This window comes from Pelophylax lessonae (genome assembly GCF_965119305.1).
Source record: "Pelophylax lessonae genome assembly, chromosome: 3".
Lineage (NCBI taxonomy): Eukaryota > Metazoa > Chordata > Amphibia > Anura > Ranidae > Pelophylax > Pelophylax lessonae.
This window is the reverse complement of record NC_138770.1, coordinates 534,403,082-534,424,556: the sequence shown is the minus strand read 5'-3', so window position 1 is coordinate 534,424,556 and position 21,475 is coordinate 534,403,082. Positions and strand designations below refer to the sequence as shown.

At 43.7% G+C, this 21,475-nt stretch overlaps 1 protein-coding gene across 2 annotated transcripts in view; it reads left to right on the top strand.

Annotated features, from left to right (window-relative positions):
• The window catches only part of ARID1B (AT-rich interaction domain 1B), a 584,054-nt gene that overhangs the window by 558,855 nt on the left and 3,724 nt on the right, over positions 1-21,475 (top strand). Inside the window, exons 18-21 of one of the 2 annotated variants that reach the window (XM_082250153.1) lie at positions 1,670-1,813; positions 13,133-13,229; positions 14,633-15,410; positions 20,964-21,094. In XM_082250153.1, coding sequence (XP_082106279.1) covers positions 1,670-1,813; positions 13,133-13,229; positions 14,633-15,410; positions 20,964-21,094 — 1,150 coding nt within the window. The remainder of the gene's footprint in view (positions 1-1,669; positions 1,814-13,132; positions 13,230-14,632; positions 15,411-20,963; positions 21,095-21,475) is intronic. The other variant, XM_082250154.1, reaches the window with a different exon arrangement.

The window sequence follows — 21,475 nt, the reverse complement described above, 5'->3', positions numbered from 1 at the left end:
AATAAAAGCCACTCTAAAATGTGCCGTTTTATCACACAGCACAATGCCACAGATGTCGCAAGTTTTGAGGGAGCAAGTAATTGGCATGCTGACTGCAGGAATGTCCACAAGAGCTGTTGCCCATGAATTGAATGTTCATTTCTCTACCATAAGCTGTCTCCAAAGGCGTTTCAGAGAATTTGGCAGTACATCCAACCGGCCTCACAACTGCGGACCACGTGTAACCACACCAGCCCAGGACCTCCACATCCAGCATCTTCACCTCCAAGATCGTCTGAGACCAGCCTCCTGGACAGCTGCTGCAACAATCGGTTTGCACAACCAAAGAATTTCTGCACAAACTGTCAGAAACCGTCTCATCTGCATGCTCAACATCCTCATCGGGGTCTCGACCTGAGTGCAATTCGCCGTCGTAACCGACTTCAGCGGGCAAATGCTCACATTCGATGGCACTTTGGAGAGGTGTTCTCTTCACGGATGAATCCCAGTTTTCTTGGATCATTGAGTTCAGCTCATGAAAAATAGGGGCAAAAACAAGTGTTGCATTTATAATTTTGCTCAGTATATTTCATGTCTGAGGTTTACAACCACTTTAAGGATCAATGGGGCAATTTGGTGAATAGTTTTTTACTTTTATATGCTTAATGCGTATGTATACATCTACATTGTGCTTTTTTAATGTAAGGATCTGATGATTCCTAAAAAAAAGTTTATTCCTGTGTGTGTAGATAGTTTGCAAGTTCCACACAAAACTATTTTTTTTTTTTTGTAGTTTATCAAAGTAAATTGCTGAATGTCTATGAAACCAATTGCCCCTTTATTGCATTAACAATGGGTGAAATATGTTATATTGATAGAGGTATCTAGACTAACAGAATAGGAGAAAGGTGTTAAATGGGCGTGAAGAATGAACCTTCCAATAAAAGCAGTTCAATAGAATAGAACATATCTCAAGTGCATCAACCTTCAGCAATTTATTTGAGAGAAAATAAAAATGATCGAATCCTTGCCTTTAGTTTCATGTAAATGTGGAAGCAGAACATTTCTTTCTATCTTCTTCTATCTTTTGACCTAATAAAAGGTGGGATAAATTATTTCATAGGTCCAAAGACCAATGACCCGGATTTGATTGTAAAATCCGTTTCATGCAAAAGATAAAAAATATTGTCAATAATAGATGTGATTGACAGATATTAAAGCTGAACCCCAATATCCAAAAAGTATATATTACTACATGTAAAGGGATTTGTGTTTCTGCCCATCTATTCTTGAGATTTACACAGCTCTGCTGCACAGCCCTATCTGCTGTAATAAAAGTGGTAATAAACCTAAAAGCAAACATATAATATATTGCAGCTTACCAATTCTTAAATGTAATGGCTGCATTAGTTTTCTTTGTTAGGCTTTCTTTCTTCTATTTTTATCTGGTGATCCAGTGAGGAAGTTGTTTTTCAAAAGAACAAGCTCTCCAGCAGAATGTATCAGTTACAGAGACGAGACAACCTATTTAGCATAGGCAGGGGTGCCTACAATGATCAGCTTTTATTTATTTTTGTAAGAGGAAAAAAACTGTTTGCTGTAACTGCTTGTAAAGTATTAGCTGGAGTTTGGCTTCAACTTGTTAGTGTATTTAAATATGCTAGTACATCTAACACTCCCCTCCCCCCAGACTGACTGTGCTGCTGTCCAAAGGTCCCCCCTGTGCTAATTCATCGAGTGGGGGTACAGGAGGTGTGTTACTGGCCAGTTCACCAAGTGAAAACAGAAGGAAAAAGCCAAAGAAAACTGATGCAGCCACCCCATGTAATGATTGGTAAGCTGCAATATATTACATTTTTGGTTTTGGGTTTAATACCGCTTTAAGTAACTCTTACAGGTTGTATTTCTCTATCTTGTGTCTGAACGGTAAGTAATCTGCTTTCTCTTCCTATCAGCATTTCCCTTGTGTTAGGACATGAGCACTGCAGCACTAATGTCTAGCTTCTTGCGTTGCTTCTCCTTCTACCAGTCTAAACTTTGCTGTGCAGTGGATTTTAAGTTGCTGATACAGTGGGTATAGAAAAGATTTACCCCCCTTTAGAACAATCACATTTTGTTGTTTTGCAGCCTGAAATAAATACAGGCACAGTTTTTGTTTTAGAGCCGGTTCACATTAGAGCAATCCGACTTGCCGGGGCGACCTCACAAGTCGCGGTGCGCAGCTCGCACCGCGACCTCGGAGCGGCCGGCACGGACTTCATAACATTGAAGTCAATGCAGGTCGCTCCGGGTCGCCCCAAAGAAGCTCCGGACCCTTTTTCTAAGTCGGAGCGACTTGTGTCGCTCCTATTAGAACGGGTCCACAGCTTCTCTATGGCAGGCGACCTATGGCGCTCCAGTGTGAACTGGCTCTTAACCAGCTGTATTTACTTATAACATCCATGTGAAAGATATACAGTAACACCAACATGTCAGAAAACAAACAAAAAAAAAAGGTTCAAAAACAGAATCACTGAGTTGGAAAAAGGATCACCCCCTTGTGTCAGTATTTTGTTGAACTGCTTTTTGCTTTAGCTGCAGCCTTTAGTCTGTTGGGATATGTCTCTACTAATTTTGCACATCTAGACTTTGCAATATTTGCCCACTCTTCTTTGCAGAACTGCTCAAGATGGCGCTTGTTTGTGGACTGCATTCTTCAAGTCATTCCACAGATTTTCAATGGGGTATAAGTCTGGACTCTGGCTAGTCACCCTTTTCTCCTTCAACCACTGTGTAGTCAACTGTGCTGTGTGTTTCAGAGGGCAGCAGATTTTCCCCAAGAATTTGATAGTATTTTGCCCCATACATTTTTCCTTCTATCCTGACAAGTGCTCCAGTCCCTGTTGCAGAGAAAAAACCCCATAACAGAATACTACCACCTCCATGCTTTACTGTAGGAATGGTGTTATTTGGATGGTGAGCTGTATCTGGATTTTCACCAGACATATCGTTTGGTGTCGAGGCAAAATAATGAAATTTTAGTCTCATCTGACCATAACACCTTTTCATTTTCGTTCATCGACAGACACAGCACTCCGTAAATCATAGCTACTGGGTTATATTGCTGCCTCCAGGAGTAGGACTGGGCAGAACATAAAACACCTGGCTGCGCCCATGGGCCGTCCTCCAGCTAGCTGGTATATAACCGCCCTCTCTGCTCAGGAGTAAGGACCTAAGCTCCCAGCTGGGATCCCTGGTCCTAGCAATTTTTTCTCCTTCCTTACATCTTTTTTGTTTTTTTCTCTCGGGAGATCTACAATTAACTGCCGAGCTGGGCAACGGGCTGGATAATCTAGATCCAGTGGTCCCCCCAGCCCCGCCAGCGAGCGCATGCAGACCGCAGCTACGCGCTAGATCGGTCGCGACTTAGCTTCACGGACAGAGGCTGGCCCGCGAGGTAAATGTCTCGCAGGGTTGCATACGACTGGGCTTGGATTTGAGTCACATCGGTCCCTTGCCCGACAGCTGCCCTACTTCAGTGGCGAGGATTCTGTCTGGAGCGTTACCTGCACCATGGAAGGGTAAATACAGACCCCCTCTCCCCTTTTAGCGTTTTTTTGCGGTGGACGTGGGGTAATCTTCAGTGGCGGTCGAATCTGCCTGCAGGTTCCCTCCTCCCATCCTTAAATCCCTCAGTTAGCTGGACTTTCCCCACTCCCTTTCCCCTCTGTCTGGACCTGGAGTCTGGTGGGGGTCCCAGGGCAGAGGATGCAGCAGAGGCCCCTAGGGTCTCCCCTGCTTTCACCCCTCTGTAAGGGTCCTGGGATAGTGTCTGTCCTGCCCTGGTATTCCGAGGGGGTCCCAGTGTAAGAGACCCCTAGGTGTATGCCCTACTGTTTGCAGTGTGGGTATAGTGCAGGGGGGTCCCTGTGCAGAGACTGGTGCAGAGTGCGCAGTGGAGTCACCCCTAACGTGTAATCTACCTTGGGGGGGTCCCCTTGCTAAGGGTGCAGCATTGCAGAGGGTGCAGGGAAGATCCTGCCAGCATGCTTCAGCATTTGTAGCTGAGGGTGGCCATTTTCCATTAGCCTGGCTGGTCTCCGGTTGATGGCCATGTTTGTGTAGCCCAATGATAACACGGGGGGTAATTTTCCCTTAGTCTGGCTGGTCTCTGGTTGGCGGATATGTTTGTGTAGCCTGATGATGTCACAGGGGCCATTTTCCCTTTGTCCGGGAGATGACCAAAGCCTCGTGGGGATGCTGAAGCTCCTCCTCTTCCTCCTCAGTTTCCGCTTCCTCTGCCCAGGACATAAGAACAGGGATGGCGTCCATGATGATGCTGGGTTTGAATTTCTTAGGGCTCCTCCGGTCAGTAGGGTGAGTCCTTGGGGGTCCTTGTAATCTCGCTCTCTGCTAATAGGTACCCTGAGCCTTGGGGGGGGGGATCCTTTAGTGGTGCCAAAAGATCGTTTTTATACTGCAAGGTCCTTCTTTTCTTATAGAGCCTCAGAGTCACATCTCCCCCACTGACCCCCTCATGTAGGTGACAGGTCCCTCAGCACCCCAGGTTCCCATAGTTACACTGACGGTCGTCCTACAGTCCTTAGTGTCCCAGGTGGAAGTAGCGTGTGAGCAAAGGCCCAGGATGAAGCATCCCCCGCCTTTCCCAGCTCAGTCTGTCTCATCTGATTCTGAGCCTGATGCCGCGTTGGATGCGGCCCGTCCAGGGGGACCTAACACCACACCCTTAGATCCATCCGATAGTGAGGATTATTCCTCCATGGTCACAGCAGTGAATGAAAAAGCGCTGGTAGACACACTTATCACTGCACTGCGTGAGACTTTAAAAAAGGTGGATGTGGCTGATGTAGCCATTGACGTGGCTGTGTCATTTGGTACGCATAAGTCGCCTCGTACTCCAAAGGTGTTTCCTTATGTGCCTCATTTTCACAGGTTTTCCTGTAAGGAATGGGAATGACCAAAATTACCCTTTGTGGTTCCCAAACGTTTTGCTCTACGTTACCCTTTTGAAAAGTGGACTAGTTCAGTGGTAGACCCTCCTGTTTTCAGGTTGAATAAAGCAACCATGATCCCAGTAGAGGAATCCCTGTCCTTTAAGGACCCGGCTGACAGGAAAGCAGGGGCTGTGGCACGCAGCTTGTTTACTATAGCTTGTTTGGCATTGCGACCAGTCTTTGCCTCAGCCCTGGTGTCTCAGACCCTAACTGAATGGGCCAAGCTTTTGAGCCAGGGACTAGGGAGCTATTTAGCTGACCAGTTGGTTCATGGGCTGCAGTTTATTTGTGATGCAGCTTTGGATACAGCTTCTGTGCTGTCCAAACCTTCTGTTTCAGTGGTGGTGATTAGGCGCGTGCTGTGGCTTAAGAATTGGTCCGCAGACCAAGCCTCTACGAAAGCTCTTATTGATCTGCCCTTTCAAGCGATCGCCTATTTTCGGGTACCCTGGATGACATCATTAAGGGTATCATGGGGGGGGGGGGAGAGTACCTTCCTGCCACAGTCAAGGAAAGGGAAGGAGCCTTGTCGCAGACGGGGGGGGGGGGCTTCCTTCTCAGCCCATGGAAAAATATTTTGTGCTTCTGGGATGGAGAATAGGGGAAATAGATCTTTTAAATCTTCCCCAGGAGGTTCCAAGCAACCTTGGTCTGGTAAGCCCAGAGCTAGCTCCTCCAGACTTGCAGACAAGACCCCTTCAGCACGAAAGTCTGCCCTCACCCATTATTTTGGTTGGGGGGACATCTTCGCTGGTTTCCGGCCCCATGGACTTCTTTTGTGAGCATCAAGGAGATGTTTCTTTTGAGGGTACCCAGAAAGGGGGGCAAAGTTTGTTCTTTTCAGATTTTTTAGGTCCCGAGTCTCCTTGTGCAGATTTAATTCCTGCAAAGGTTCAGGTTATGTCCAAACTACCTAAGGTCCCCCCCATCCCTGTCCAGGGAATTGATTTGCTTAGGTCTGATTTTAATATTGACCAGGGTGGTCCTTCCTCTGGACAAATGTCTGGAACCACAGGCTGTGATTCCCCGGCTGCTGTCACACAGACAGTTCTCTATCCTGGTTTGCATACAGGTTCTGAGTCTGGTGGTATCCACCTTCAAGACAGTTCTGTTTGCACAGTCCTACATGCAGCTCATTTAGCAGGTTCGGCTCCACGGGAGAATACTGAAGTTCGTGTCCAGATCACGGGGTCCTCTGACAGATGCCGCAGGCATCCAAGGGCCACGGTAAGGCCAGTATTATCCTCAGCTCAATGAAGTAAAATAAATAGGTGCGCTATTGGTGATGAAAGCTGCTACCAAAGATCCAATTATTCAATTGGAAATGATGAATGTGTAAAAATGTTAAGGTGCGCTAAAATAAATAGTAATTAAAGGGGTTTATAAACAAACACAATATTAATGATGAAGTGATTCAAACCATTTGACATCAATGACACATGGTGACAATAGTACATCAGAATGGAGGCATCCTATATACAGCCACTGATGACTGCCCTATAGGATGCCTCCATTCTGATGTGCCTATTGTACTATTTTCCATCCTATGATTCACATCTGTGGCAAGAATTTGGTTAGCTTTGTATCTCAAGAGTCGAAGAACAAGCTGGGACCTCTAGGCATTGCGCTAAAGGACAGAAGTCGGGACTGTATTAGTGCACTAAAAGTCCTGATAAAGAGTTGTCAGGTCAGGTTGTGATGACTGCTCCACTGAAGCTGCTTTGTATGCCGGTCCCCAGACTGCCCCTCTAATCAGCACAGGAACAGCATCCACATGATCAGGATGGGACATATTTAAAGTCCCTGTCCATATTCCAGGACTGAAGATCAGAGGACTGGGACGTTGGCTGTCATGAGTCCATGGGTTAAAGTAACATCTTGAGACTGCCATCATAAGGGAGTGTATGAGGCAGCAGGATTTTCCATCAAGTCATCCCGAATCTATCGATTCATGCTGTGAGAGAGATACCATTCAGGGAATGAACCCAAGCCCAATACTGTGTGCTATCTGGTAAGAGGCTAAGTTTGCTGTGTGTTCACACAGCTTATTTTAGCACTTATTTGCACTGCACAGGAGAGATTTGGGAAGAGTTTGGTTTGCGCCCTTACTACATCCGTCTGGTAAGGGAATATCTTAAAAGGTGGTGGGATTCAAGCGCCATTTTGGATCTATGGATTTTCACATCTTTTCTTTGAAACACAAGATTCACGGTTGATTTGAAGAATTGTTTCTTATGGACTTTGGGAGTTTTATAAGTTTTTTCTGTCACCAAGTGTCATTGATGTCAAATGGTTTGAATCACTTCATCATTAATATTGTGTTTGTTTATAAACAATTGTTTATAAACACCTTTAATTACTATTGATTTTAGCGCACCTTAACATTATCCTCAGCTCAGGCTTCTTCCGCAGCTCTTGCGAGGATCTTCCAATCATCCTGGTGGTCGTAAATGTCCCTTGGGTGCTTCCTCTCAGAGAAGACCAGTTGTCCCAATGGCTAATCTACCATCCTGCTTTACAGTTGCTGGTTTTAATGGCTTAGCTATTGAAAGCCAGTAACTGAGGGATAGAGGTTTGTCTGGATCAGTGATCCCTACTATGGTGAAGAGGAAGAAGTCGTCTTCCAGCAAGATATACCATCTTACGTGGAAAGCGTACATTTCTATGCGTGAGTCGGTTGGCACTCATCCTCGATCCTGTTTTGTGGCTCGGATCTTAACCTTTCTTCAACAGGGCGTTAATCAGAAGTTGGACTTAAGTACCATCAAGTAAAAACAAAAAGCAGAGCACCTCTAAGTGTTATCAGGCAGGCAGGTACAGGAAAACTGCTCACATTTAAAACAGTATAAAATAGCTCATCTGTTAGGAGGTCTGCAGGAACACAGGGGTCCATGGCTGGATGTTTGTGGCTCAAAGAGGTGGTGCAGGGGGTGGTGAAGGAGGGAGATGTCTGGAGGGCCAAGAGACCAGATAGTAGGATGGCCAGCGGCTTCAGGAAGGTGTTCTGTTCTTCAGGGCGACACCTGGTGAGCCAAGAGACTGTTAGGTAGGATGGCTAGTGGCTTCAGAAGGGCACCCTGCTCCTCAGTACCTCCGGCGCCGACAGATAGGGGAGCCCAGTGTGACAGATCCAGCAGCCAATCACACAACGCGTTTCCGAGCGTGGGCAGTAGCCTCACAGGGCGTGCGCGCTCCTTTCTCAAGTGCAGTGGCCTATATAGGTATGTGTGATGCGCCAACTCCTATCCTGCTTGAGTACCATCAAGGGCCAGGTGTCTGCCTTGGCAATCTTCTTTCAGCAACTCCTAGCCACGCACTCTTTAGTTCTTACCTTTATTCAGGGGGTTCGACATGTGGCTCCACCTGTACGGTACCTTCCTTGTATCCCAAGCCGGCTCATCCCTAAGGAATTTGCTTTGCATAACTTGGATGTGGCTTGTGCGATTCCGGTGTATCTCAAAGCTACAGAGTCTATTTGGAGGTCAGACTCGCTTTGTGGTTAGGGACTGACCAAGAAAAGGGCTAGCCGCTTCTGCGGCTACCTTCCCCTGATGGAATAGACAGACGGTAACTCAAGCCTATTCCATTAAAGGTCAGGTTCCACCTTTCCCTGTCAAGGCGCATTCTACTCTGACGCTGAGTGCTTCTTGGGCCTTCCGTCATCAGGCATCAATATCGCAAGTTTGCACGGTGGCCACTTGGTCGTCCGTGCATACCTTCACAATATTTTATAAGGTAGATACCTTGGCGTCTGCGGATGCTTCTTTTGGCCACAAAGTTTTGCAGGCTGCTTTTTAAGAGGGGCTGTTCCCTCTTGAGGGGTGTTTTTCTTTAGACTTTTTTTTTCAGACGTGCTCCTGTGACCCGGTTAGGGCTCCTGTGTCCTGGTTAAGGGCACTTATGTTCAGCCTTGGGTTATTTTTCCCACCCCTCATTTTTCTTTTGGCACTGCTTTTGGATGTCCCAGTAGTTATGATTTATGGAGTGCTGTGTCCGTCGATGAATGAAAGAGAAAATGAAATTGACAGAGATTGAAGAGTTAATCGACAGACACAGCACCCACCTCTCTATGGAGCTCTGATACTTATAATACTGCTTCCTAGTAAACTGATTAGCAGAGAGGGGGTAATATACGAAGCTGAGGACAGCCCATCAGTGTAGCCAGGTGTTTTTTGTTCTGCCTAGTCCTACTCCTGGAGGAGGCAATATAACCCAGTAGTTATGATTTATGGAGCGCTGTTTCCGTCAATGAACTCAGAGAAATTGATTTTACGGTAAGTACAAAAATCCCATTTTTCCATGTGGCCTCAGAATCTTCAAGGTGCGGTTTGGCAAAGCTCAGTCGTGACTGCATGTGGCCTTTCTTGAGGAGTTGCTTTTCTCCAACCCTCCCATACAAGCCACATTTGTGGTGAATGTATGATATTGTTGTCACATGCACACAATGACCACTCTTTCCTGCAACTGCTTCAGAGTTGCTGTAGGCCTCTTAGTAGCCTCTCTGACCAGTTTCCTCTTGGCTCTTCAGTTTGAGAGAGACGTCCTGATCTAGGGAGAGTCTGTGTTGTGCCAAATACCTTCCACTTCCTAATAATAGACTTCACTCTGCTTCTGGCTTTGATAAAGCCTTTAACCACTTGCCGACCGCCGCACGACTATCTACGGCGGCGGTCAGCCCCTCACAGGCAAAGTGACGTAGGTCTACGTCGCTCGCCTGTGAGGGTTTAGGGAGCGAGCGCGCGCCGCCGGAGGCGCGCTCCCGCTCCCGCGTGGTCACGGACCCCCCCGCGCGCGTGACCGGCGGACCCGATCGCCGCCGGCCACTCTGCGATCGGCGGGGGAGAGGGAGATAGTCAGGCAGCTTGTGTAAACAAGCTGCCTGTCATTCTCCTCTCTGTATGAGAGCTGATCACATGGATCTACTATGTAGATCCATTGATCACTCTGCATACAGTTGAAGCCACAGCCAATCACAGTTAGAATCACGCCCCTAGGGACACACACAGCCCCTCCCTCTCAAATAAAGTTAACCCCTTCACTACCAGTGCATTTTTACAGTAACAGTGCATATGTATAGCACTGATTACTGTAGAAATGTCACTGGTAACCCCAAAAGTGTCAAAAATGTCAGTCAAGGGTCCGATCTGTCCGCCGCAATGTCGCAGTACCGCAAAAAAATCGCAGATCGCCGCCATTACGCGTTAAAAAAAAAACAACAAAAATGACAAAAATCTTTCCCTTTGTTAGTAAACGCAATAACTTTTGCGCAAACCAATCAAAATACGCTTTTTGCGATTTTTTTTACCAAACATAGGTAGCATAAAACAAATTGGCCGAAAATATTAAAAAATTTTGATTTTTACATTTTTTTTTGGGGGAATTTCATATAAAAAAAAGGGAAAAATATTGCTATTTTTGCAAAATTGGCGCTCTTTTTTTGTTTATAGCGCGTGATCAAAAAATCGCACAGGTGATCAAATACCACCAAAAGAAAGCTCTGTTTGTGGGAAAAAAAGGACGCCAAATTCGTTTCGGTACAGCGTCGCACGACCGCGCAATTGTCCGTTAAAGTCACGCAGTGCCGAATCGCAAAATGCCCTCTGGTCGTTTAGCAGCCAAATCCTCCGGGGCTTAAGTGGTTAAATTGTTTTTGTATCTATCGCCTGACTTGTGCCCATAACTTTATCCTGGAGATCTTTTAACAGTGCCCTGCCACATATAGTTGATTGTTTGTTTCAGTTGCACTAACAGAGACTGAAATGCTCCAGGAAAGCTCTTTTCATGCTGAGCTAATCAAAACCACCACAGCTAATCACATTTGAAAGTCAAATGGCTCTGTGTGCCATTGAGAAGGTTATTAGCTACACCTGATTGAGTTTACAAGTCATTTTAGGAGGTGGTGATCCTTTTTCCAACTCAGTGATTCTGTTTTTGAATTTTTTTTTCTTATGTTTCTGACATGTTGGTGTTATATCTTTTACTTGGATGTTATAAATTGCACTGAGTAGATACAGCCATATAAAACAAAAAAGGTGCCTGTCGTCATTTCAGGCACAGTTGCAATTAAGAAAAATCAATCAAGCAAAATGCAATTATTTTAAAGAGGTGCGATTCTTTTCTTTACCTGTACCTGGTCAAATTCAGATATATACACTGCTTGCAACAACAAAAAAAAATGTAATGATGTATTAATGATCACAGTGCTGTTCACTTCAGCATTGAGTGGATTTTAAGCTACTTGTTAACTGTATTTTTTGGTATATTGTAAATCTGTTTTTAAAAAGGGGATAAAAAATGTAATTTCTCTTTTTAGTGCCTGCAGTGGTTTCCCCTCTTTAATCAAGTTGCTTGCAATGATGACATTTATTTGCCCCAATTTCCAGTTTCTTTAATATATTTCTATTGAGCTTTCTTATAGAGAACAACAGAAAACAGCAGTTGCTTTTAAAACCACCCCATTAAGGTCAATGGCTAGATAATTCCCCAGCAACTGTACCGTAGTGAGGGGCCTAATATGCTAGTATCGTCTACATGTGGTGATGTATGCAATGACTACAAGAAAAAAAGAATGGAAAGCGCATGCACCTAGTGCATTACCAAAAAACACATTTAATGTAAAATCGATAAAATGGGTACTCACAAGATGGCAAATGATAGCAGGTGATAAAAACACACACACAAAGCTGAACAGTGTGGACGCACGTGTGCCTCATGCGCATCACAGGGTATACAGCTGGCGCATTTTGGGGATGCTCCCCCTTCTTCCTTGCTTCCGTGGTTCTGCTGGTACCTGTGGTTCTACAAGCATGCATACAGTTTTTGCTTCCTTGCTGCACAAAAGTTGTAGCTATGGGGGGGATATCAGCCATAGCTACAACTTTTGCGTCAGCTGTATACCCTGCAATTTAAATATGGCACACATGCGTGTCCACACTATTCAGCATTGCGTGTGTGTTTTAATGGCCTACTTTTTTTTGCGTGTGAGTACCCATTTTGTTCGATTTTACTATACAATAAATGTGTTTTTGTTAATGCACTAGGTGCGTGCGCTTTCCATTCTTTTTTTCTTGCAATATCTATCGGACCACCCCGTCTGAGGGGGGCAGTGTCCACTTAGTCCTTTGGTATTACCATTGTTCCTGTTGTTCCACACTGCGGAAGGCCTCATAGCACTGGAAGTGACTGTTTGCCTATGCAGTGACTGCGTCACAAAGTGCTGTTACAATTATAGAGGGAGGAAAAGTGACAAAATAGAGAAAGAAGAACAGTTTGATAAGTTAGATAGGAGGGATGGAAAGAGGGTATTCACATGGGGGTTGCATGCTGTGGATGAATACATTTCAGTCCTCTCTTGCATTCAGAAGTACTTTTGCTTGGTAAAAAACTGCAAGTTTTTGAGCATCAACAGCACCCAACCTAAGTAGAAAGACCATTGCACATTTTGGGATCCAATAATAAAATACTGTGACTGCTTTGGTTTCTTCTGGGTACTCTGGTTTCCTCACACACTCCAAAGATATGCTGGTAGGTTACTTGGATCCTGTCTAAATTGGCCCTAGTGTATGTATGAATGTGAGTTAGGGACCTTAGATTGTAAGCTCCATGAGGGCAGGGACTGACCTGCATGTACAATATATATGTGAAGCACTCCTTAAACTGACAGCACTCTTAAATACCTGTGATAAATAAACTCTGGAAAAGCTGCCTGAACCATGTACATGCTTGTAATTATTTAGTATGAGTAAACTGGCCAAATAATCCAGCACCGTACCTAAATGTTTTGCACTTGTACTATCTAGTTGTAGGGATCTGGGTCCCAGTACCCTCAGGGTCCCAATCTGCCTTCAGCAAATGTTCTAGCTATGTTTTCATGGTATTCCTCTTTCTGTTTCCCCTTGCAATCCAAAAGTCTTCTGTGTGAATAATTGCCTTTCATTCAAATTGTTCCTAATAGATCTGTCTGAGTTGGGAAGATTTGATTTCAGGAGCAGATACTGATGTGAAAAGACATATGTAATGCATTGCATTATGTTTCCAGGAAACCTGCCTTACACTGGAATTTTACAAGCATTTCTGCACATGCAAACATTATACAAAATAATAAAGCTGCAAAATATTATATTCAATATTGAAACATTTGTTGTTGCCTTGTGTTCCAGGCATGAAACCTATGGACAGCAGTATCCAGGGCAAGGTCCTGCTTCAGGACAACCACCCTATGGAGGGCACCAACCAGGAATGTACCCACAACAACAAGTAAGCTGATGGAATTATTGTAATATCCAATTCAGTATGCCAGAAAATTTGGACATTTTTTTTTTCTATACACTGCATTACTACAGAGTTACATCCAATAAACGTAAGCCCTAAAGTAGCTTTTATAAAAGATTATTTGGCACTCTTACAAAAGTTTACAACTTTAGTAAACCCTCTGTCTCAGAAAATTGCAGCATAGAACCCATTACGGTATCTTCAAAGTAATGGCAATAATTATATTCATGTAGTTCAGTTTAAATTTTCAAAATTCAATATTTACACTGGGGCCAAAGGAAACAAGATGACTAGTGCTGTTTTTTTTAAATCTTGGGGTCCTGTCTTGTGCATTCAGTCTAAAATATTATCACTGAAAAGATTGACACTGGGTGTTGGGTGGATCATAAGGGGCATAACTAAATATTTTCAAATAATGTGCTCTGTTTCCCCTAAAATCTATACCTAGCCATAGATAGTTTAAAATTAAGCCATTTCTGAAGGAACCAGATGAATTTTGATTCAGGTATGGCTGTCCCCATTCTAGTAATCAACTTCTGTTGAAAAGGACTGTCTGAAAACTTTTGTTGATCAGTAGCTGCAACCAATTGACTGTAGCCACTGATCAGTGTTTTCTGACAGTGGAGGCGTTGTCTGAATGCAATGTTCCAGTGGGAAGGATTATTTCATCCACCTCGCTTGTGTAGTTGGCGGAATTTATTTGTCTTTTTTTGTTCAGCCCACTGGTGGAACAAAGAAATTACAAATAATCCATAGCCAGTTTTTAGACCTCCCAAATATGCATATAAGTATTCAGTTGAATTCTACTCTGTTGTCTCAAATAAGAATACTTTTGCCCAACTTTCATCTCAGTTTGCCTCATAAAAACTAGAGGATGGTAGGTTCACTTCCAATAAAAGAGAAATGTATGTCAAGGCATTTCCAAGCCAAAAAATTTCTATAAAAGCAAAATACAAACCTATATGAGACTTCATTTGGGCTTTAATGGCATAGCTAGCTCTATTAGAGCAGTACCCATAGAATAGAAATAATACATATGATGTACAACATTCTGAATTGACTCTTTTTTGTTTTACAATTTGTATTTTCTTTCTGGATCAAATCATGAGGAACTATGCATACTTATATATATGAGAAGTTATACTGCTCTATATTTAATAGCACTGGGATATATACACTAAATGGTGGGCAATGTTACAAACGACATAATCTGTCCAAAGATTTAAACATAAATATGAGTTGACATTTTTTTATTTCAATAATTAGTTTTCATTAGTTTGTCCTGGATAATAACAATAGATATTTATGATATATATATATATATATATATATATATATATATATATATATATTTTGGCTTACATAAAATCTACTTTATTTAATTTTAGAACTTCAAACGCCATATGGATAGTATGTATTGTCCTTCATCAAAGCGCCATGAGGGAGAAATGTACAGTATGCAGTATAGCAGCCAGCAGCAGGATGTGTACAATCAGTATGGCAACACTTACTCTGGACCAGACAGGAGGCCAATGCAAGGACAGTATTCTTTCCCTTACAACAGAGAGAAGATGCAGGGCCCAGGACAAATGCAGCAGCATGGCATTGGACCTCAAATGATGGGTGGGGCAGTGCAGTCATCTTCGGGCGATGGTGCTCAGCAGAATATGTGGCCCTCACGCAGTGAAATACCCTATTCATACCAAGCAAGGCAAGGCCCAGCTGGCACACAACAGCAAGGAACTTATCCAACTATGAACCGTTCTGATGATATCTTGGGATCTGACCAAAGAATGAATCATGAGGGTCCTTGGCCATCTCAACGGCAGCCTTCCTACATGTCCCCATCTGGATCAATTCAACCAAACACTAGGGCTCCGCCTTCATCTTACCAGACCCCACCATCAATTACAAACCACATTTCAAGGGCTTCTAGCCCTGCCTCATTTCAGCGCTCACTAGAAAACCGTATGTCACCAAGCAAATCTCCTTTCTTGCCTTCTATGAAAATGCAGAAAGTTATGCCCACAGTTCCACCAACTCAGACAACTGGGCATTCTCAACAGACTTCTATCGTCAGGCGTGAAATTACCTTCCCCCCTGGCTCAGTGGAAGCAACTCAACCAGTCTTGAAGTCGAGGAGAAAAATTACCTCAAAAGACATTGGTAAGTGGAAACAAAATTAAATTTATTTTAAAATAATATATTAAAATGTATTTATAAGCATTATATTTTTCATTGTACATTGTGATGTGGCAAATGCAAGATGGTATTTAAAGTGAATTCTTAATTTGGAAATTGTTATTACACATGGGCCGAATGTTGGCCGGCTTCTATTGCCGCCCGATATTCAGGCCATGTATACAGCCCTTTAAATTCAAAGGCAGCAGTGTGCAGTATCTTAGATGATTTCACACTGTAGATATAAAGCTGAGGTGATTTGAGGCTTGATTAGCAGCTCAAAAAGTTTTCATCTTCACATTTTATTTTGGTTCCACTTTAAGTGAGCACTCTTACAAGAGATTCTTACAAGGATGTCCAATGTAGCAACTTTGTTAGAGCCACAGGTTTGTTGGAGCAATTTGTTTTATGTCAGTACTTAAAACACTGAAGCTAACAATGTGGAAAATTAAATAGTACCAATATATACCCATAAGTTGTTTTGAGAACTGGATAAAAACACCTAAACAATGTTAAATTATGTGCGGCAGGACCACAATAAAAATGATCTGCACATATTATGTGCAATATCTTTCTTTCTTACCTATGACGGAGGATCAGGTGGATGCATAGTGTACTGAATGTGGTACAAATCATTTCCAATTACATGCTTCACCTCATTTACTAAGTTAAGGGAAATTCCCTTGCAAAATTAAATTCACTTAGCTAAATAAGCTGCCTTTGCCCTAATAAATCAACCCCATGCCTCTGAAGCTAACGACTATTATTATTATTATACAGGATTTAAATGGCGCCGACAATTTACGTGACGCTTTACAACTTGAGGGTAGACAGTACAAATACAATACACTTTAATACAGTAGGAATCAGAGGGCCATGCTTGTTAGAGCCTAAAATCTAAGAGGGAGGGTCAAGAGATAAGAGGTAATAACTGTGGGGGATGGGCTGATAGAGAAAATAAATGTACAGTTCTTAGGTGGGTGCCAGATAAGCTTCTCTGAAGGGATGTGTTTTCAGGGATCGCCTGAAAGTATACAAAGTAGGAAATAGTCGGACAGATTGGGGTAGAGCATTCCAAAGGATGGGAGAGGCTTGGGAGAAGTCCTGGAGGCGAGCATGAGAAGAGGTGATGAGGGAGCTAGAGAGCAGGAGGTCCTGGGAGGAATGAAGGGACCGATTTGGTTGGTATTTTGAGACCAGGTTAGTGATGTAGCTGGGTGCCAAGTTATGGATGGCTTTGTAAGTTATGGTTAGTATCTTTAATTTAATTCGTAGGATGGGTGGCAGCGAATGGAGGGTTTGGCAAAGAGGGGTAGCAGACACTGAGTGGTTAGTAAGGTGGATGAGCCTGGCAGCAGCGTTCACGATAGACTGAAGGGGGGATAGCCTATTTAAAGGTAAGCCAATGAGAAGGGAGTTGCAGTATTCGAGACGAGAGATGACCAGGGAGTGAATTAGAAGCTGACAGAGTGAGCTGAGGGGTGGAGAGATAGATTTTGGTGTCGTCAACATAGAGATCATATTGAGAGCCATGGAAGGAATTCAGAAGACCCAGTGAGGAGGTGTAGATTGAAAAAAGGAGTGGACCAAGAACAGAACCTTGGGGGCCCCTGACAGAGAAAGGAAGAGTGGAGGAGGTAGTAGAGTTGTAAGTAGCACTGAAGGTGCGTTGGGATAGGTAGGATGAGAACCAGTGAAGATTACTGTCACGGAGACCAAAGGAGTGGAGTTTTTTTGAGGAGGAGGGGGTTGTGCACTGTGTCAAAGGCAGTAAAAGTCCAGGAGGACTTGTACAGAATAGTGTCCATTGGTGTTAGCTGTTAGTAGGTCGTTTGTGAGTTTAAGGAAAGCAGTTTTCGTGGAATTTTGAGGGCAAAATCCGGACTGAAGGGGATCAAGAAGTTTGTTCTTAGTCAGATGGTCACTCAGTCGATTATAAACAAGCCATTCAAGGAATTTGGAGGAGAAGGGAAGTAAGGAGATGAGGCGTAGATTGTGAAGATTGGTGGGATCTAGTGAGGGCTTTTTAGGGATGGGACTGACAAGCGCATGTTTTAGAGAGTTGGGGAAAATGCCAGAAGAGGGGGAGAGGTTGAAAATGTGAGTCAGAGGGTGAGGGTAGCATTTGCGAGGGAGCAGGATCCAGTGGGCAGGTGGTTAGATGGGTGTTAGAAAAATGTCCAGCAACCTCATTAATACTAGCAGGGTTGAACAAGGGAAGTAATAATTGTACCTGTGAACATGGGGTGTTAAGTAGGGGAGGTTTCTGCACATTGGAGATCTGCTTGCGAATTGTATTGATCTTATTTTTGAAGTGATTGGCGATCTCCTGGGCAGTCAGTGAGTTAGAGAGTGGAGTCTGTGGAGGACAGAGTAGAGAGTTAAAGGTAGAGAAGAGTTGATGGGGACTAGATGAGAATTTGTGAATAAGCGTGATAAAATAGGTTTGCTTGGTAGTGAGGAGGCAGGAATAGTATTTAAAGCGGAGTTCCACCCAAAAGTGGAACTTCCACTCATATGCTTCCTCCCCCCCCTCCGGTGCCACATTTGGCACCTTTCAGGGGGGAGGGGGAAACAGGTACCTGTTTTTGACAGGTACCCTTCCCCACTTCCGGGAGACGGCGCTGCGGCACTGTCCCTCGGAAGTTTGGCCCCCTCTTCCTTCCTCCGCCGCCTGAGTCAATCCGAATGCACAGCGCTCTTCGTGCATGCACATTAGGGACCGGCCCGTGAAGCTGCAAGGCTTCACTACCGGGTTCCCTCACCGGCAATGGCGACGGCAGCAGCACCCGACAGCCGATGGAAACATCGGCTGTGGTGTCGGCATCGCTGGACTCCAGGACAGGTAAGTGTCCTAATATTAAAAGTCAGCAGCTACAGTATATGTAGCTGCTGACTTTTAATTTTTGGAGGGGGAATGGGGAGGCTGGAACACCACTTTAAGGAGGGCAGATTTATCATGGTTTGTAGTCCTTCGGGGACTTAGTCTTGAGCTACAGGCGCTCAAGAGCGTGGCTATATTTTCTGAGGCTTCTGGTCTTGTCTGTTTGCCAGGGTTGTAGCAGTCGGCCGAATTCTGCGTGTAGTGAGGGAAGCGAGCTTGTCTAGGGAGGATGACAGTGAGCTGTTATAGATGGAACTGGCTAGGTTGGGGCATGACAGGGGTGAGATTTTGTCATATATATGGTCAGTAGCCAAGTAGAGAAGAGAAGGGTTGAGGTGGCGAATGTTTCTACGGGTAACTGTTAAGTGGTTGGAGGGAGAGGAGGTGGGAGACAGGGAGAGAGCAAAACTAATAAGGTGGTGATCAGAGAGTGGATTGTTGGGGAAGTTGCATGGAGTACATAGATAGTAGAAGAAAGGGTCAATGGTGTTGCCATTAAGCCTGTATGCATTGCTTCAGGTCAAGAAATGAGGTAAGACTGAGAAGTTTAGAAGTAGTAGTAGTATTAACAGGGGTGTTGAAATCCCCAAGAATGATTATGGGGATTTCAGAATAGAGAAAGTAGGGTAGCCAGGCAGAGAAGTCTTTAGGAAGGTTGATACCGGTCCAGGGGGGCGGTAGATGACAGCAATTCTTAGAGAAACAGGGGAAAATAGACGCATACAATGTGCCTCAAAAGAGGAGAATGTCAGAGAGGGAGGTGGGTGAAGTACCTGATAGGTGCTGCATGGGGCTAGAAGGATTCCCACTCCACCTCCCTTCTGTCCACTTGGTCTGAGGGAGTGAGTCCAGAGAAGGCCACCATGGGAGAGAGAAGCAATGGTGAGTAGGTTAAAGGAATTTGTTAAAAGAGGTCGTGGAGGGAGGTGAGTTTGTTACAGACAGAGCGGCGTTCCAGAGGGCACAGGAGAAGGGGAGGCTGGTATTGGGAAGAAGAGGAATGGAAACTAGGTGCTGTAGGTTGCGGCTGCTGTCAGAGGGTAAAGGGTGGTGGGAGAGTGGGGAAAAGCCAAATGGAGGCCCAGGGTTTGGTGAAATGTCACCAGAGGTAAGGAGAAGCAGGAGGGTGAGGGAGGTAATGTGGGAATGTGATTTATATGAAGGGACATGCCCCAGAGTCCTGGAGGTTTTCTCAATATATGTATGTAAAATTAGCAAGAGTTGGCAGGAGCAGTAAAAGGGAGAGGACAGAAGGCAGGCTGTTTGGTGCCTGTTGGTGTAGTTGCTGTGTATGCTCGCTTCGTGCAATCGCTGAAGTGCAGAGCTTGAAGTGCATATCACTTGGAGAAAGAATCATTTAAGCCTTAAGGAAATATGCCCTGCAACGTGCTCCCCCAGCAACATGTTGACCCCTTATGGGCGCACTAAATTTATACTGGTATAAAGGTGGGGGTGGAAATTCGTTAATTAATCATGAGTGGATATAAGGATGCCTAACAATCAGTGTGGACCTTTCACTTCTAAAGTCAGATTAGCAAGAAAGGCTATAAAGATAAGGTCATCACATAAAACATGGTAAGATACTTCAGAACATAAACATCATGGTAACGCACACAGGGCAACAGATGGAAAAGGCCACATACCAAAAAACACAGATACATAGAGTAAACAGGTTCCAGTTGCAGTTAAAGGTGGATGTATTTCAGCAGACATATACCAAAAAGCACAGATACATAGAGAGAGTAAACAGGTTCCAGTTGCAGTTAAAGGTGGATGTATTTCAGCAGACACATACCAAAAAGCACAGATACAGATATTATGATAATACTTAAACAGTATATCTCTTGCATCAGTGTCAATACAACTGTCTGCCCTATGTAGAAGAGGACCCTAAAATTGTAGCTCCAAAGCCAACTTTATGGTTACTCAAGGGTATGATAAATCAGTATCTAACCGTAACTAGGACTGCCACCAAGTAATACAAATGGAAATTAGGCAATACTATTCCACCTATGTCAGCTACCAATTTAAAGCCATTGGAATGTTTTAGTCCTATAGAGGAGGGCAGAATTATGGTGAGTTTGGTATTTAATGTGTCTGTCTTCCCTAATAATTTAGGTATTTAGCATTTTTGCATCTAAGAAAAAGAAAGAACCTAAAATTAATTCCTTTGTATGCCTGTACCTTTTTTTTTTTTTTGAAGGGGAGTGAAGATCTATGATTGATTATGTTTGAATTTCCATTTGTGACTTGCACAGGTGGTATCAAATACACACAAGTCAAGAGCTTGTTCTTCTCTGCTAGGCCTTCTATATACTGTACACATTGTACTGTACATGACATGGTGGAACCGAATGGCATACTGCTATCACAGGAACCTCAGAATTTCTGTAGATTTTTGCTTTGTCAGTATTTCCTAGTAAAAGAAGAGAAATCAAAGAAAAAACAGCACAACAACTTAAAACCTATTGTGTAATCATAAAATGTTTTGAACAAATTACAAATATATAATTTAAATATAATGCAGGTCTAAATATGAGTAGCCATGTGGACAGTTTTTTACTTGTGTCTCATGATTAATTTAAATAATAGTTCATTTCAAGTGAGTAATTTGGAAATATATTTATTTTTTTTTTGTACATTCTTTTTTCTAGTAACACCTGAAGCTTGGAGGGTAATGATGTCTTTAAAATCTGGTCTCTTGGCTGAAAGTACGTGGGCTTTGGACACCATCAACATCCTGCTATTTGATGACAGTACAGTGGCTGCTTTTACTCTATCTCAGGTTGGTGTATTGCAGTCAAATATTTGAACTGTATTAGAATATTTAATGGTGAACTGAGCAGATGGGGAGGCAGTCAGCCATAGGTTCCCTATACAAGCTCTCCATTGTGGGTTCAGTACTAAGGGTCTCTGGGCTCACCCAACTACATCCTTCTCCCCTATTGTGTTACTTTAAGGGTGACAATATATGGCACAAGAATTTGTAGATTATATTATGATCTTGATTTTGGATGAGTATCCTAAGCATTCATCCTGAAGAAGCAGACTCCCTCTAGCTGTGTAATATGATGATAGAACAATTGATGGACAAGATTTACACACATAACTGAGAGACCGTGTACCATCATTATAAATTTAAATACTGGAAATTAATCTGCTGGGA